Genomic DNA, 13,392 nt, shown 5'->3' on the forward strand with positions numbered 1-13,392 from the left:
TAAGCCCAATGACTCAAAAAGCTCAAAAGACATAACAAGAACTCCAAACCAATTGCTTGGTGGTTTGGTTTGTTTGTTGTTTGTTGGGTTTTTGTTTTTGTTTTTTTTTTTCAGGAAGTTGATCCATCTTTATTGGGCTTAATAAAATTTCCACTAAGGTATAAACAGCTGCAGTCCCCCCTGATCCACACCAGTCTGTGAATGTTTCCAATCTCTGCCCTTTGGAGTGCCATGAAGACTTAAATTCCCATTCAGACTCCAGCAGCTGCAAGGATGCAGGGTCCTTCTCTTGCCTCTTCGCCTGCTGTTCTTGACTTCAATAGGAATTTCATGCACACATCCGTGGGCAGAATTTGACCCTCCCTCTGTAGGTTTCATTTTTTATTAGCTAACCCTGGGCATGCATCCCTGCCATAATGATGTGCGAAAGAAACACACAAATATATACACTTAATTTTCTTTGAAAAACATATCTGGGCATTTAATAGATGATGGTCAATCAGGAAAAAAAAAAAGCAGTTTTAAAATAAAAAGCTAAAATCCTTGGGAGAATAAAAAAAATCCTCATTGCAGAATCTCTCCCTCCCATGTGTAGGCACTTGCTAACTGAGAGTAGTGGCACTGTGACAAAAGTAGCAAAAGCAAAGGCAGGCTATACTAAAAGAAAAGGGGGGAGGGTAAGTCTTCCACTGGCCATCTGTGAAAACAAGGCATGTGGCCATTAAATGCAGAGGCCATAAATATAAATATACACAAGCTCCACAAAGCAAATGGCAAAAAAAAAAAAAGAAAAAAAAGAAAAAAAAAAAGGGTGGGGGTGGTAAGGAATAAACTTTCAGCTGAAGCAAATCAAAATGTTTAATGCTTAGTTACCACCGCTGGGCAAAACCGATTTTTACCTTTACTGTGTGCAAACTTGACATGTGTTTTTAATTCAATGTGAGAAAAGTTTCAGGAGAAATGACAATGGATACAGTAGCCCTGTGGAATAAAGGACTCCTTGAACATGAATGATCCTGTTGAGCCTGCTGATTGGACTTACTGAAAGGCTGACATACAGGGTGACGGATGGGTGATGACATAATACCTTCTTGATTTCTTGTCATGCTTTTTGAAAACTGTCTGCTCTGTGTTGATAGCATTAACAAAGAGGGCTGCAGCCAGCATACAACAATTTTTGCTAGCCAAGAACCTCACTAAGACAAAATTAGGAAGAAGGTAGGGAAAAGGGTTATAAGAAGAGGATATACATTTGTTAAGATAGTATGTCCACTTTGTGGGACTGTAACAGTCCATTGTCTGCAAGATATTCTGGGTCCTTGCATTGTATAATAATTATTCCAAACGGATCTCTATTCACACTGTGAGAACAAAAATATTACACTGATCATCTTCCCTAGTGTTTTACAGGCCAGTGAGGAATAAAGTGGGCTACAAATTACAGGACATATATATTAGCAGTCTGTTAAACTTGCAGGGATAAGTGTGTATGTAATGTCTGTGGCTAATATAGCCTCTGCTAGTCACTGGGAATGCTAAAGTATTTTTCCAGTAAAATACTACAGAGATTATGAAAATGAGCAGCTTTTAACTCTTACAAAGTAATTTGGTTTATGTTAATACGGCACCTCTGGACTTTTTTCCTGTTTGAGAAGCCCAGCTTACACCAGGTCCTGTTCTTCCAAGTTTCAATCATTACAACATATTCACTGTAGTCTGACCCATGGACTGTCAGTGTCTCCATAAAGCATGGGGTCAGACTGTGTTTTACCAACACTTCTCTTTTCTTCTCCTCCCTGCTCTTATCTCCTCCAGTTTTTTCTCTACTTTCTGATTCAAATTTAACCATTAGGGGAAGAAAAAAAAAATATTATTGAAGTAAAATTCTCCACTGCAAGAGAAATTAAAATCCCATGTATTAAACCAGCTCCTTCTTATGTCTTTAGTGAAGTGAGCTCCAGTGTTTTATTTCTCAAAGACAGCAGGATCTGCAGGTTTGAGATTCTTAATATCTCCCTCCTCCCTGAGGGAAGAGCAGGGACAGAATTCATTTCAGCTCAGCAGATGACAGCAGTTTCTTAAGAGTTAACTGTGCTATCCCCATCCATCAGGCAGCCAGCGAGGCATCAGGAAGGAATGATGGATGTAAAATTATTACTGGGCTGCCACCCGATATACTTACTGCCATTTGTAACTAATGCTGGAACTGACACACTTTTTTCATTATTAAACATCCACATTAAGTCAACATTGGTCACTGTCATTTCATGTTTGGCACTCTTTTAAGGGGAAGAAGGAGAGGTGGGGGTGGGATGGGGAGGATGGTGAGAGGAGGGGTGGGTGGGAATGGGAGGAAAGACATCCTGAACCCGGTGTTCCGTAAGCATGAGTAATAAATATGCTTCTGCTTACAATGCTGGAATAAATACTTTTACAAATAGTTTTTAGTTACAGCCCAGCAGACAAGTACATGTCAGAGCCTTTTAAAAGGACACACTCCTTTTAAAAGGGAGAACTTGTATCACAGGTTAAGAAACACTTCAGCACAGGATGTACAAGTATTAGGATGCACTCATCTCAGAGCATGCTAGGAGTGTGACTGCGCCCATACACATCTGAAATGCTTGTGTGGCTGTGTATACTTACACACCTGACCCTGCTGCCTGCACCTTTAGCAACAGGCACCAGAATTTTGAAACCTGTACCTGTGTTTACACCAGTGCACACAGACACATGCTCAAATAACCTGCTTGTGTGCCTCCTTACGCCTTTTTTACTGGTATCAGGGCACATACACAAATGCTTGAGAGTCTGACTATAGTCAGAGAATTACTGGCTAGCTCAGTACATGTTTGTGCTGTGTGTCTCTGAAAGAGTGCACTGTGGGCTTGTATGCATGCACACACATGCTGGCTCTTCGTGTTTGTGTACATCTCCTTTGCAGAGGAACAGGCAGTTTTGGGGCTGAACAAACAGGCCAGAGTCCACTTGCCGATGCTGCCCGTTGTGGTGTTTGCACGAGATGACAATGCTACATGTATAAAAGGCAACATTGTTTATGTATAGTACATATCAAGCTATAATTAACTGTACATGACAATTACAAATAAAACTATGCTCCTGGGTTTCCAAGAAACCAGAAAAACATATACACAAACTTCTCATTTATACACAGAAATGTTTCCAAGAAAAGTAATGTAAAAATATGTTTTATTGCATTTGCAATTAAAATAGGTTTTCGTAAAATTCATGTTCATCATGATACTCCTAGTTTTTACTCTAATCCTCTGAAAATCAAATCTCTCAAGATGGTCCAAGTTTATGGCCCATAAAGTGACTCACCCAAATAATCCTAGCCATTTAAAAAAATACTTTCTCATTTATGACTCCTTTTATACAACATCTCTCCAATTCCACAAAATTCCTGTCTGACTACTGCCTTACAGCTGGCAGGTCTGGCCTGTCCACAGGGATCAATCCATCTGGGAACACAAGACAGATAACGGGTCATGTACATGTGTGGAGAAAAGCCCCAAGAGCTTTAACAGAGACTCACAAAGGTGATTCCTAGCCCTAGGCCTGCACAGCTACCCCTGGCAGATGAATCCTTACTGAGAGTCCAACATACATGTTCAGAACTTCACTGGTAAGCTGCCACAGCAATTCATGCAACAAAAACCTCAGCAGGTCTCTTGAGAATCGTTAGGTCTCCATAATTACACTAGCCACTGCAGCAAAGAAGGGAGGAAAATTTGGGCTATCCCCAGATGACTGTTTGTTGCCTATAAAGATCACTCTACAGGAAGGAGAGTCTGTCTTCCATATCTAACACTAGACATAATGTACATTTCCAAGAACCAATATGCCTACAGACACATAGTTACATTATACTAACCCTCTTTCAATTCCACCCCCCCATCAAAATCTCCTTGCCAGGAAGCACGCAGCGAGCAAACAAAATGTCCCAAAAGTTCAGGAGGCTGCCTCTAAGCTCCCTGACAGGACCCTGAGCTTCTGAAGGGAAACCCTCACTGGTAACACTGCAGCACTCTATTTCTCACTACATACCTTCACAACTATCTCTTTTACTTTTTCTTGAGAACAGGGAAAACCAGAGTAAAATTTAATTCAAAATGGCAACACTTCCTCTCAAATCTTGCTCTTAGTAACAGAGAAAACTTTAAATTTCTACATCAAGCAGACAGATATTTTAGAGAAGTTGAGGTGTTTGTCTGGATCTGAACTTCACAGCTGGCTAGACAGCTTAGAGCATATATGGGAAAGGAGAACAAGTACCTAAACGTCACAGCTTACAGCTTTTCCTTTGTTGGGTCAAATGAAAGAGACAGCTCAGGAGATCCTAAAAGTTAAAAACTGCAACTTCTTAACTAGTACTTAGTAGCTTAAGTGGTCACCCCAGCATCTCAAATCCCATTATAGTCTAGGAGAAATCAGACTTGATTCTGTCCTTTCCTGTCTCCACAAATAAAATAAAATAAAATAAAATAAAATAAATCAGTGCACCACAATAAAGTTTTTGGCATTTATTGTATCAAAAATGACAAACCCTACAGTTGCTTTAGAAAAATTTTCAACTAGGCAAACAATTTTGTTTTCCTGCTACCTTGTAAAAGAACTCCTCTCTGCCCTCCATGAGCCTACTAGGAGGCGTGAATTAGAGAGGAAAATAAACTTCAACTGGGGTTGAGAGTGAGAAGTGAAAACAGAAGGGGTAAGGAGAATCCCAACAATAGGAAAGTAACAGAATAAAGTGAATGCAGATGGTTCCACTCCTGTTACTTAATCAAAAGGCTGTGCAGAGTCACTAGAGCCAGCATAAAGTCATGTGTTAGAACAACAGCTGATCTGTATTAAAGAAGATTAACTCGCAATGCCATGGTGGAGGGCCTGGGATTATTTTATGTACTGCCACTGCCGAACAAGCCGTCATCACAATTACTGCCCTCCGATGTGAATGACTGATCTGTAACCACAGCTAAACAGCATGCTGCTTAGGGGCCTGGGTGCTTCATGAAGATGAATTTCCATACCATCAAAGTGCTTTTAATGGGCTTCCTGATCCAACCACAAGGCCTGCTTTGCAAGTATATAGAACTCAGGATGAAGGCTTCCTGTCCAAAAGGATTTGGTCGGTTGTCACTTGACAATTCCCAGCCAGCACAAGGGAGGAGAGGGGGGAGACAGGTAGAGTTGTCTCTGCTTTGGAGGATTAAAAAAAAAAAAGAGGAAAAAAGAAAGGGTACAGATGCTTTCTGAATGCAACCAACTGCTGTATCCACAGCTGAATTCAATGCGCTTAACAAATAATGGCAATTTAGCTATGCTTGCAAGGAATAGCTTGAGTCACTTTGCATTAGCATCTGGCTGAGTGTTAAAGTCATTTCGACATGGGGAGCAGAGAAAAGAAATTTCTGCTCCGAGCATCCTTTCAAGAATGCTTAAATATTTGAATATAAATTCCTTTGTGCTTGTGATCACTTCTTCTTATATCTGACACTCTGCTTTTCCCTCTTCCCTTCTGGTACACTTCTATGTGAAATGCCATAAATATGCTCCATCCCTCTCTTTCTTTCTCTCTCCCCATACCAGTGCTCTTATTCTTCTAAGAGAGACTGTATGTACTGCCTGATACCTATTATAGTGACCCTTTTTTCCTTTCCCTTCCTGTCAAGAAAGTGCATGAAATTGGAGTAATCTCTATATCACTTACACCAAGGATAGGCTGATGAAAAAAGTACAGTAGTGAGAGACTCACATGCACATTTAACATTCATTATTACCCAGACTGCTGGCTTCTCACAGCTTATTGATCAAACTCCATCTAAAACCAGGGAAAATGGAAAGCTATCCAAATTAGCAATCTGCTCATTCTGGACAATATTGTTTGACTCACAATCTTCCTAGGGTAACTGCCTTTCGAGTTTCTGCTAAATAGCTGATCACACACGGCCTTACAGTGAAAAGCCACTAGAAGCAGTTTCAATAAAATTCCGTTTACACCAAATGCAACAACGGTCATCGTTGTTGTACAGCACTTGAAAGGCTGTATCTCCTCAGAAATTATTGCAGGGGAAGAGAGGAACTGAGGAAAAAGTCTTGCTAAGCATATGATGTTGAGACGCACACAAGAGTTTGGATGTGTATCTTAGGTGGCAGTATTACAAGGATAGCTCACTATAAACGTGGCAGCAAGGTCGCATGTGCAGATCTGTTTATCCTCCATAAGCCAGGACAATGCATGGGAAGACCTCAGGTATTTCCAGAGAAAAGCAGCAAATCACAAGCTCTTTGACATATGCAATGGTTACAGTACATACAAATTTTACTTGAGAATATTCACTTTGTTGATATTCTATTACAGCACAGCTTCACAGGCCAGTTCAAAACCAGGACGTGCTAAGGCCCATACATTCTGCTGCCTCTAAGTTTCACTGCAAATATTTAGTGCAGTTTGTGTTGTCAATTCTTCATTTTTTCAATTTTGTTAAGTCATCTAACGTGACATGACAGTGCTACACAGCAATGGTCACAAAATATCATATATGACAACCTCACAAGGCTAAATACCCAGAAGCTGAGCCTGAGTATCAGCAAAGCTTATGTTCCTAAAGAAGCTTGAATATTTTCAAATCCAGCTCATCTCACAAACACATGTAAGCATTTCCATAAAGCAAGATCTCCACTTCAACCCAGAGACTTCCAAGATCACCTTCTCATAATACACAATGACAGGCTGGAACAGAGAATCAGTGGCCTCCAAAGTTTTCATGAGGGCTTTAACCATCTCTGCCTCCTCAAGTCTCCCTCAGGGGTCTCATGCCGTTTTTTGGTTGTGGTTTTCATTTTACTTTTCACTTTTTTTGAAATAACCAACTATTATTAAAAATGGGGAAAAAGAAAATAGAGCAAGGAAAAGGAGGGGAAAAAAAAGGACGAAGAACCTATGTATCTGTAGGGAGAGCCAAATGCAATCTCGGATCCTTTGCAAAGGGAGTCTCAGAAACTCACCTTCTCTGTCCTGCAGTTATTGAGACCCAGGCTATTCACAACGGCCACCTTCCCATCCAGCACCTGTTGTTCCCTCCGCAGTTGCTCCTTCATCTGTCGGGCCTCCTGGATTGCCTTGGTAACAGCATCGTGGTCATTTAAATAACCTGACGACGTGATAGAAGAAAGGATATCTTAAAAAAAGAAAGTTACAAGAAAACACTTTAGCTTTCATCTGTGAAATGCACCGTTTATCATTATTCATAGAATCATAGAGTGATTAAAGAGAAAGAGTTAAAAGGTAATGCCCAGAAACCCATCCATGCTTTGTAATTCTGTTACTGTTATGATGGAGCCACCTGGATAGAAACCGTGAGAAACCTCAGTGCCAAAATCATCGTCCTGATATTTGATCCCATTAATTTCAATATTTCCCTGATGCTGCAGAGGTTAGCCTTGTGGTTTGCATGCAGCAGGATGTAACCCGGTAAGAGTTAGGGGAAGCTTTGATCATGCCAGCAATCCCAAACTCTTAAAAATAGATCATTTCATTCTTCCCCTTCTTAAAACTTGTGAATACATTAAAATAAACCACAGGTGGCGGTGGTTTGCTATAGATATGAAATGCATAATGGCTGGGAAGAGAAACCTCATCCACTGAATGCTCCCCACCACCACCTGTCATTCAGAAATGTATAAGAAACCACAGCTACATGGACCTACGTTCCCACTCCTATTCATGCTGCTAATAGTAGGTCAAATGTCCACTGTTTTGCTGCAAATTCACAGCCTAGGGCTTAGCCTTAGTAGTCACTGAATTACATCCTTTTAAAATGTTACAAGCATCACCAGCACAGCTAATACTATTTAATTTTAAATGTGACACTTTGTCATTTTTTTCTTTTAGCGTACTGTAGATTATACTTATTATGATCTGCATATGATTTGCAGGATAGAATACTGATGGGAGACTCCAAGCCCCAGTCTATTTTTCAAACATTAAAGGAGAGGCTAATATCTATCAATCTCCCTCCCCCTCTCCACATCCCCACATGCGCACGCACGCACACGGTTCTTTCTGTCTTTTAACTAGGGCATAAAAACGGCATAAAATGAATCTGTAATATGAAATTGCCCAGAAAAGGGACTTCTGTTTGTGACATGAGGCTAAATCTAACCAGATCCATTGGTGAATTGTGACAGATGGAGGGACTGTGAGACAGAAGGCAGGCACTAATCACACACAAAATGACCGGCTTGCCTCAACATGTTCCATGGATTCCAGCAAACTTTACACCCTAATCCATTTTTAGAACAAAAAACATCTGGGCCATAAATCCTCTAATCTGCCAAAACACGCTATTAAATCCCATGATTTGTTGAAAAACACTAAGATTAAAGAAAGGAAATATAAAATGGCTAACTGCCGTGTTAGGAAAGTGTTATTAATACTCTTTCTTTGTCTCAATTATGAATGTTCTGTTCCTAAAGAGCCTTGTCTAATCATGTCAGATTACACATCCTTGTTGTATTGCTAGACTCTTCTATCTGATCCACTGATTGCCAAAAAACGTGGGACATTGTCTTGCTGCTTAAAACATTTCAGGGGAAGAAGCTGATGTCAGATTAGTTCAGTGCTGCACTGCTGTGAGGATTTTAGTTTGGTTTGGGTTTTTACTGTTGTTTTTTCAGACTCCAGACAGAATGGGACTAGTACTCCTGTCTTCCTTGGTGTGCAAAAACTAAGAAGAAAAGTTTCTGTGCAGTTTTGACTGTTTAATTACACTAACAGTTAGCTTTTGGCTAAATACCCAGGAACCCTGGGAGTTTTATATGAAATAACTTGATCCACATTTCTTTTAGCAAATGACCCAGTAATTCCCAGCCAATGGAACTGCAGTAATTCCAACTTTCCCAGCATAAGGAAAGTTATAACCTGCACCAGCACAGTGCTACGAGCTGATTTTTTTTTAACCTTCATTTTATCAACTTGCTTGGTTTCTTCCCCACTTTGCATCTGTTACTGATCAAGCTTGCATGTAGTCAGAATAAATTAAAAAGGAAGCAATCAAGCAAACAAACAAACAAACAAACAGACAGTAGTATTACTGGTGGTTGTGCTCTTGATTAGGCTAGGTATAATACTTTCAATATAGCCGAATTTGCCGAGGAACTGGAATTCACGCCCTTCTTCAGACTATTTGGCTTTTCCTGAATACTGCTATCTTTGAGACACTTTGGCACATGACAGTGAATAAAAGCAAGCACTCCTTATGTTTTTCAGTAGCTGCCAAGATGCTGGTGTGCAGGGAAATGATTAATATAGAAGCGAGTAGAATGTAAATTATTGTTGTTTAGGGTAGGTGGTGAATTATTGACAGAGAGAGGAACTGCATTACATAAAATGCACATAGTTACAAGGATTGCCAAACTAGCACAGAGATGTTGCAGATAATGGCAAAGGGCAGAGAGAAGTTGTTTCTGTTTTTAGCACACGGACATATGCCTGTTCCCAAAAAGAAATGCTTGGATTTAAAGTCATACATGAAGCCATGACATTTGTGACTGCTCAGTCTGTAACATGATTTATACGCTATAAGGATAGCTCTAGAAAAGGACTACATATCTGTATGCTCAAATGCAGTTATACTGTTAATCACAGGAGGTTATAAGTTTATGTCCTCCAAAGACAACTGAACAATACATGAACATTTCTCCACGCAATGGGAACCAAGCAGCCCAAAGAACTGCTTTCAGAGAATGGTTTTAATTTGAAGTTAGTGGCGGTGAAAAGTGACAGCTCAACTGCATCCCAGCAAGGTGGGCTGGGCAGATCTAGGACAGACAACTTATGCCTTGCATTGAAAGCTCAAATCATTGAAATGGTGGAAGTAAGTGCCTGGCAAATGATCACATGTTTCCCAGTGACTTTCTCTCAAGATAAAGTGATCCAGTGTCTTTACCATTTTCAGGAACCTTACTACCTTTGCAAAAATGCTATCAAAATTTTTTGTGGCATAGCTCCTACTGGAGGGACTTGAAATTTCATTCTTGCTCTTTTAAGATCACCCAATGGTTTCAACATGGTAATGAGTTTTACTTGCTGTAACTTTGGTTGAATCTGACCTAACAGTTAACAGGAAAAGACACTGTAGAGTGTTCACAAGCCTTTCATTCTTCTAGTCCTCCATTAAAGGACAAACCTTAGAAGCAGGCTATGCCTGTCCAGCTCCTCCATCAGTTAAAGACTACTTATCTGATATATACAGTATGCACTGTGATACTGCTCAGCAACCTCAAAAAGTCACTTTCTGTATTTGTAGCTGAGAGATACAGCAGTGAACTCTATGTCATTAACAATAACTTAAGTATGTTATCTTTTGCTCCACAGTTTTCCATGGTTTATTAATGGTATAACACATTAATGATTCTTACAACAGTGACCTTTAAAGCTCTGTTCATCCTCACAGCTTTTATCCAATTACATTATCAGTCATTACAGGTACAGCATTTCAAAATCTGCATTCTGTTAAAAGAAGTAAATTGCAGGGGTCTCAAACCTATGAAAAAGATCAGGTGTGTAGGGAAAGAAGATTTGAGAGCAGAGAACAAGAGATGTCCTGCCACGGAGATGCAGGTCAGATGCTTAACTCCACATCTAAATGTGATGTTCACTCTATTAAGGAAAAAAATGTAATTTGAAAAAATTGAAACTCAGTGCATTGTACATGGAGAGCAACAGGGCCAAGCAAATTAAAGATGAACTACATTATTACCTATTGCAGTCAAAGAGTGTAGGGCTAATAACAACACATTCATTGACAACTAACAATGAGATATTTACAAAATATTTATATAATTCTAAGATGTAATACCAAATAAAGTTATTTTCTGTTCTAAAAAGCATAGAAGTCTATTCTCTGTCTGATATACGTAACTCTCGTCAACATTATCAATAATCATGTATGCACAGTGGGAGGGTAATACAGTGACAGCTAGATCTGTTTTATCATTGGACATAACTATGGGTCTTCCTGGTGTCTATGCAGGTAGAGTATGGACTACAATGAGCTTGCGGGAATCCCAGAGACACAGTAAGATTTTACTACATAGCACTGAGATATCAAATAAACAGCTTCTGATAGAATTTGACTTATGGCTTCTTTTACTTTTTGTGCCATCCCTAGAACTGGCTAGCAGGAGATGCTTTAGGAGTAGTAAGACATACAGTAGCCAAGGAGCAACTATCTACCTCACTTAATTCCCTAGACAGAGCTTGATTTAAATCCTGAAATACTAATTCAGGTTATATTCAATTATTTCATGAAATAAAATGTTTCAGTTACAAGGATGAAGAATGGAGTGTGCACACATTCTACTCATACGCACAAAGAACAGTGCCTTTAACATCAGCCTTGTAAAATCACCACTAAGACTGTTATTACCTAGATGGTATTTCGGCAAAGAGGTACTTTTGGCAGGAGGAAGAATTAACACTACTTTCTGGAGGAATGTTAAAAACAGCCAGTCAAGACTCTTTGCAAGATACAACATCAAACTTGCTTTTTTGAATAAACCTGGTGATTATTTTGCATACTAGATCAAGGTAAAATAATGGTCCATGTAGCATTTTATCGGACTAAGGATTAAACCTGTAATTTTGCGAAGATGTATTTACATATGTAGACTTTTAACTTAAAGGAAATTTTTTTAAGGTTTATCCATCACTTTTAGATGACATTGTACAATATCACAGGACTTTAAAGCCCGCCATTAGACAGGTCACTCTCTTTAATGTATGCCATTAAACAAACAGCACTTATTACCTTTTATTGATAAAGCAGTATCTGAAGTAACACAGGTCTTTGTTTTCCAAGTCTGTAAAAGTCAAGATACTCCTCCTGAAATGGTAAGTCTGTGCAAGTTTCTTCACTGGCATCAATTAATGTAGTATTATGGTCACCCCATGACAATTTGTAGTCTGCTGTCTGGCAGTGACTAATAAATGTCCACTTTCCTTTAACACCTATTAATCGTTATGAGGAGGGATAAATGAGCTTACCTATTGTGTTAGCTCTGGACGAAGGACTAGCTAATGTTGCTGGCACTGAGGACTTTAGTGAACTGGCCCCACTGTTTATTCTCAGAGTTGGAATATGAGGAGAGGTGGGTGATGTGGGAGACTTGCCATCAGATGTCTTGGGTTTGGCTGAAAGGTTCAGAGGCTGGGCCACTTCATCCTATGACAAGCAGAAGAGAAAAGAATGTTATTAAAAAACTGCTGTTGGCACAACACCAGCTAAGAGAAGACAGTTGTTTTCAGCTCATATAAACTTCTAAACCTGAAAGGTTGTATGATATATACTAAGATGAAACGTGGTATCATCCTGTCATTCCAGTTTGGAACTGAACTGACTGATAAACTGGAAAATGAGCATGACATGATCAGAGAATGTCCTCCATTTGCACTTTGTAAGTAGGAATTGTTTCTGAAGAAATTATTCACATCAACAAGATATACACTTCTATGATGACAACGAAGAGCAATTTTACAATTAGATTTTTTTGTTGTTCTATTTTAAACTTGATATGGATAAATTAAATAAGAACTGAAAAGAATTTCCACTTAAAATTCAACCACCACCACCCCAACTGGGCAAATATGTTTGAGTGAAGGAGTTTTAGTTGGGTTTTTTGTTGGTCTTTGGTTTTTCCTTTTTATTTTTTTAAATATTTGTGCTTTCCTCTGAACTACCCAGGCTTAGAATCGCAAGCATAAAAATATAAGACATTAATACTTCACTTCCCCCACAACAAGAGAGCAGGAAGAACCTGTCCTTACTTTCCACAAAATTTGAAACAATAACTTGGATAATTCTGCATAAGTCCCGAGATTTTTTTATCTTCTGTGGAGATGGACTTCAAGATTTCAGTAATTATTATTATGCAAAAATAGAGAAATTGGGTGACATTTTTGCAGGGTAAGTGGAATTATTCCTAAACTTGGCTTGATTACACAGAGTAACAGACAGTGCTATAAAACACATTAAAATTCTAAGTCATACATTTTTGTGGAGACAAAATAAAATATAGTAAAGGAAAAAAAAAAAAAAAAAACAAACCAAGGAAGGGAGATAAAACTTTTCAACAAGGGGGATATTTTAGAAGTGATTTTAACTGACTTTTAAATAACCAGAACTAATAGATATGGTTATTAGATCCAACCATCACATATTAGCTTAGATCTCCTCTGACACTGTGACTTATGAAAGCCAGCCTTTATCTACAGGAAGGGTCACATCACACAATTGGGTTTTGGCTCTAGGCACTGAAGAAGCTAGTTCTGATCTCCCTAAGTTGTAAGTACATTCAGTTTTACAGAAT

The 13,392-nt window shown here is 39.1% G+C and overlaps 1 protein-coding gene across 1 annotated transcript in view; it reads right to left on the reverse strand.

The window, feature by feature from the left end:
• SOX5 (SRY-box 5) overlaps positions 1 to 13,392 on the reverse strand; it is a 263,340-nt gene that overhangs the window by 24,348 nt on the left and 225,600 nt on the right. Inside the window, exons 12-13 of the mRNA XM_026868079.1 lie at positions 12,071 to 12,248; positions 7,030 to 7,202 (exon numbers count right to left, since the gene is read on the reverse strand). Of these exons, the coding sequence (XP_026723880.1) occupies positions 7,030 to 7,202; positions 12,071 to 12,248 (351 nt within the window). The remainder of the gene's footprint in view (positions 1 to 7,029; positions 7,203 to 12,070; positions 12,249 to 13,392) is intronic.

Source organism: Athene cunicularia, assembly GCF_003259725.1.
Source record: "Athene cunicularia isolate RWA chromosome 1 unlocalized genomic scaffold, athCun1 chr1_part2, whole genome shotgun sequence".
Classification (NCBI taxonomy): Eukaryota; Metazoa; Chordata; class Aves; order Strigiformes; family Strigidae; genus Athene; species Athene cunicularia.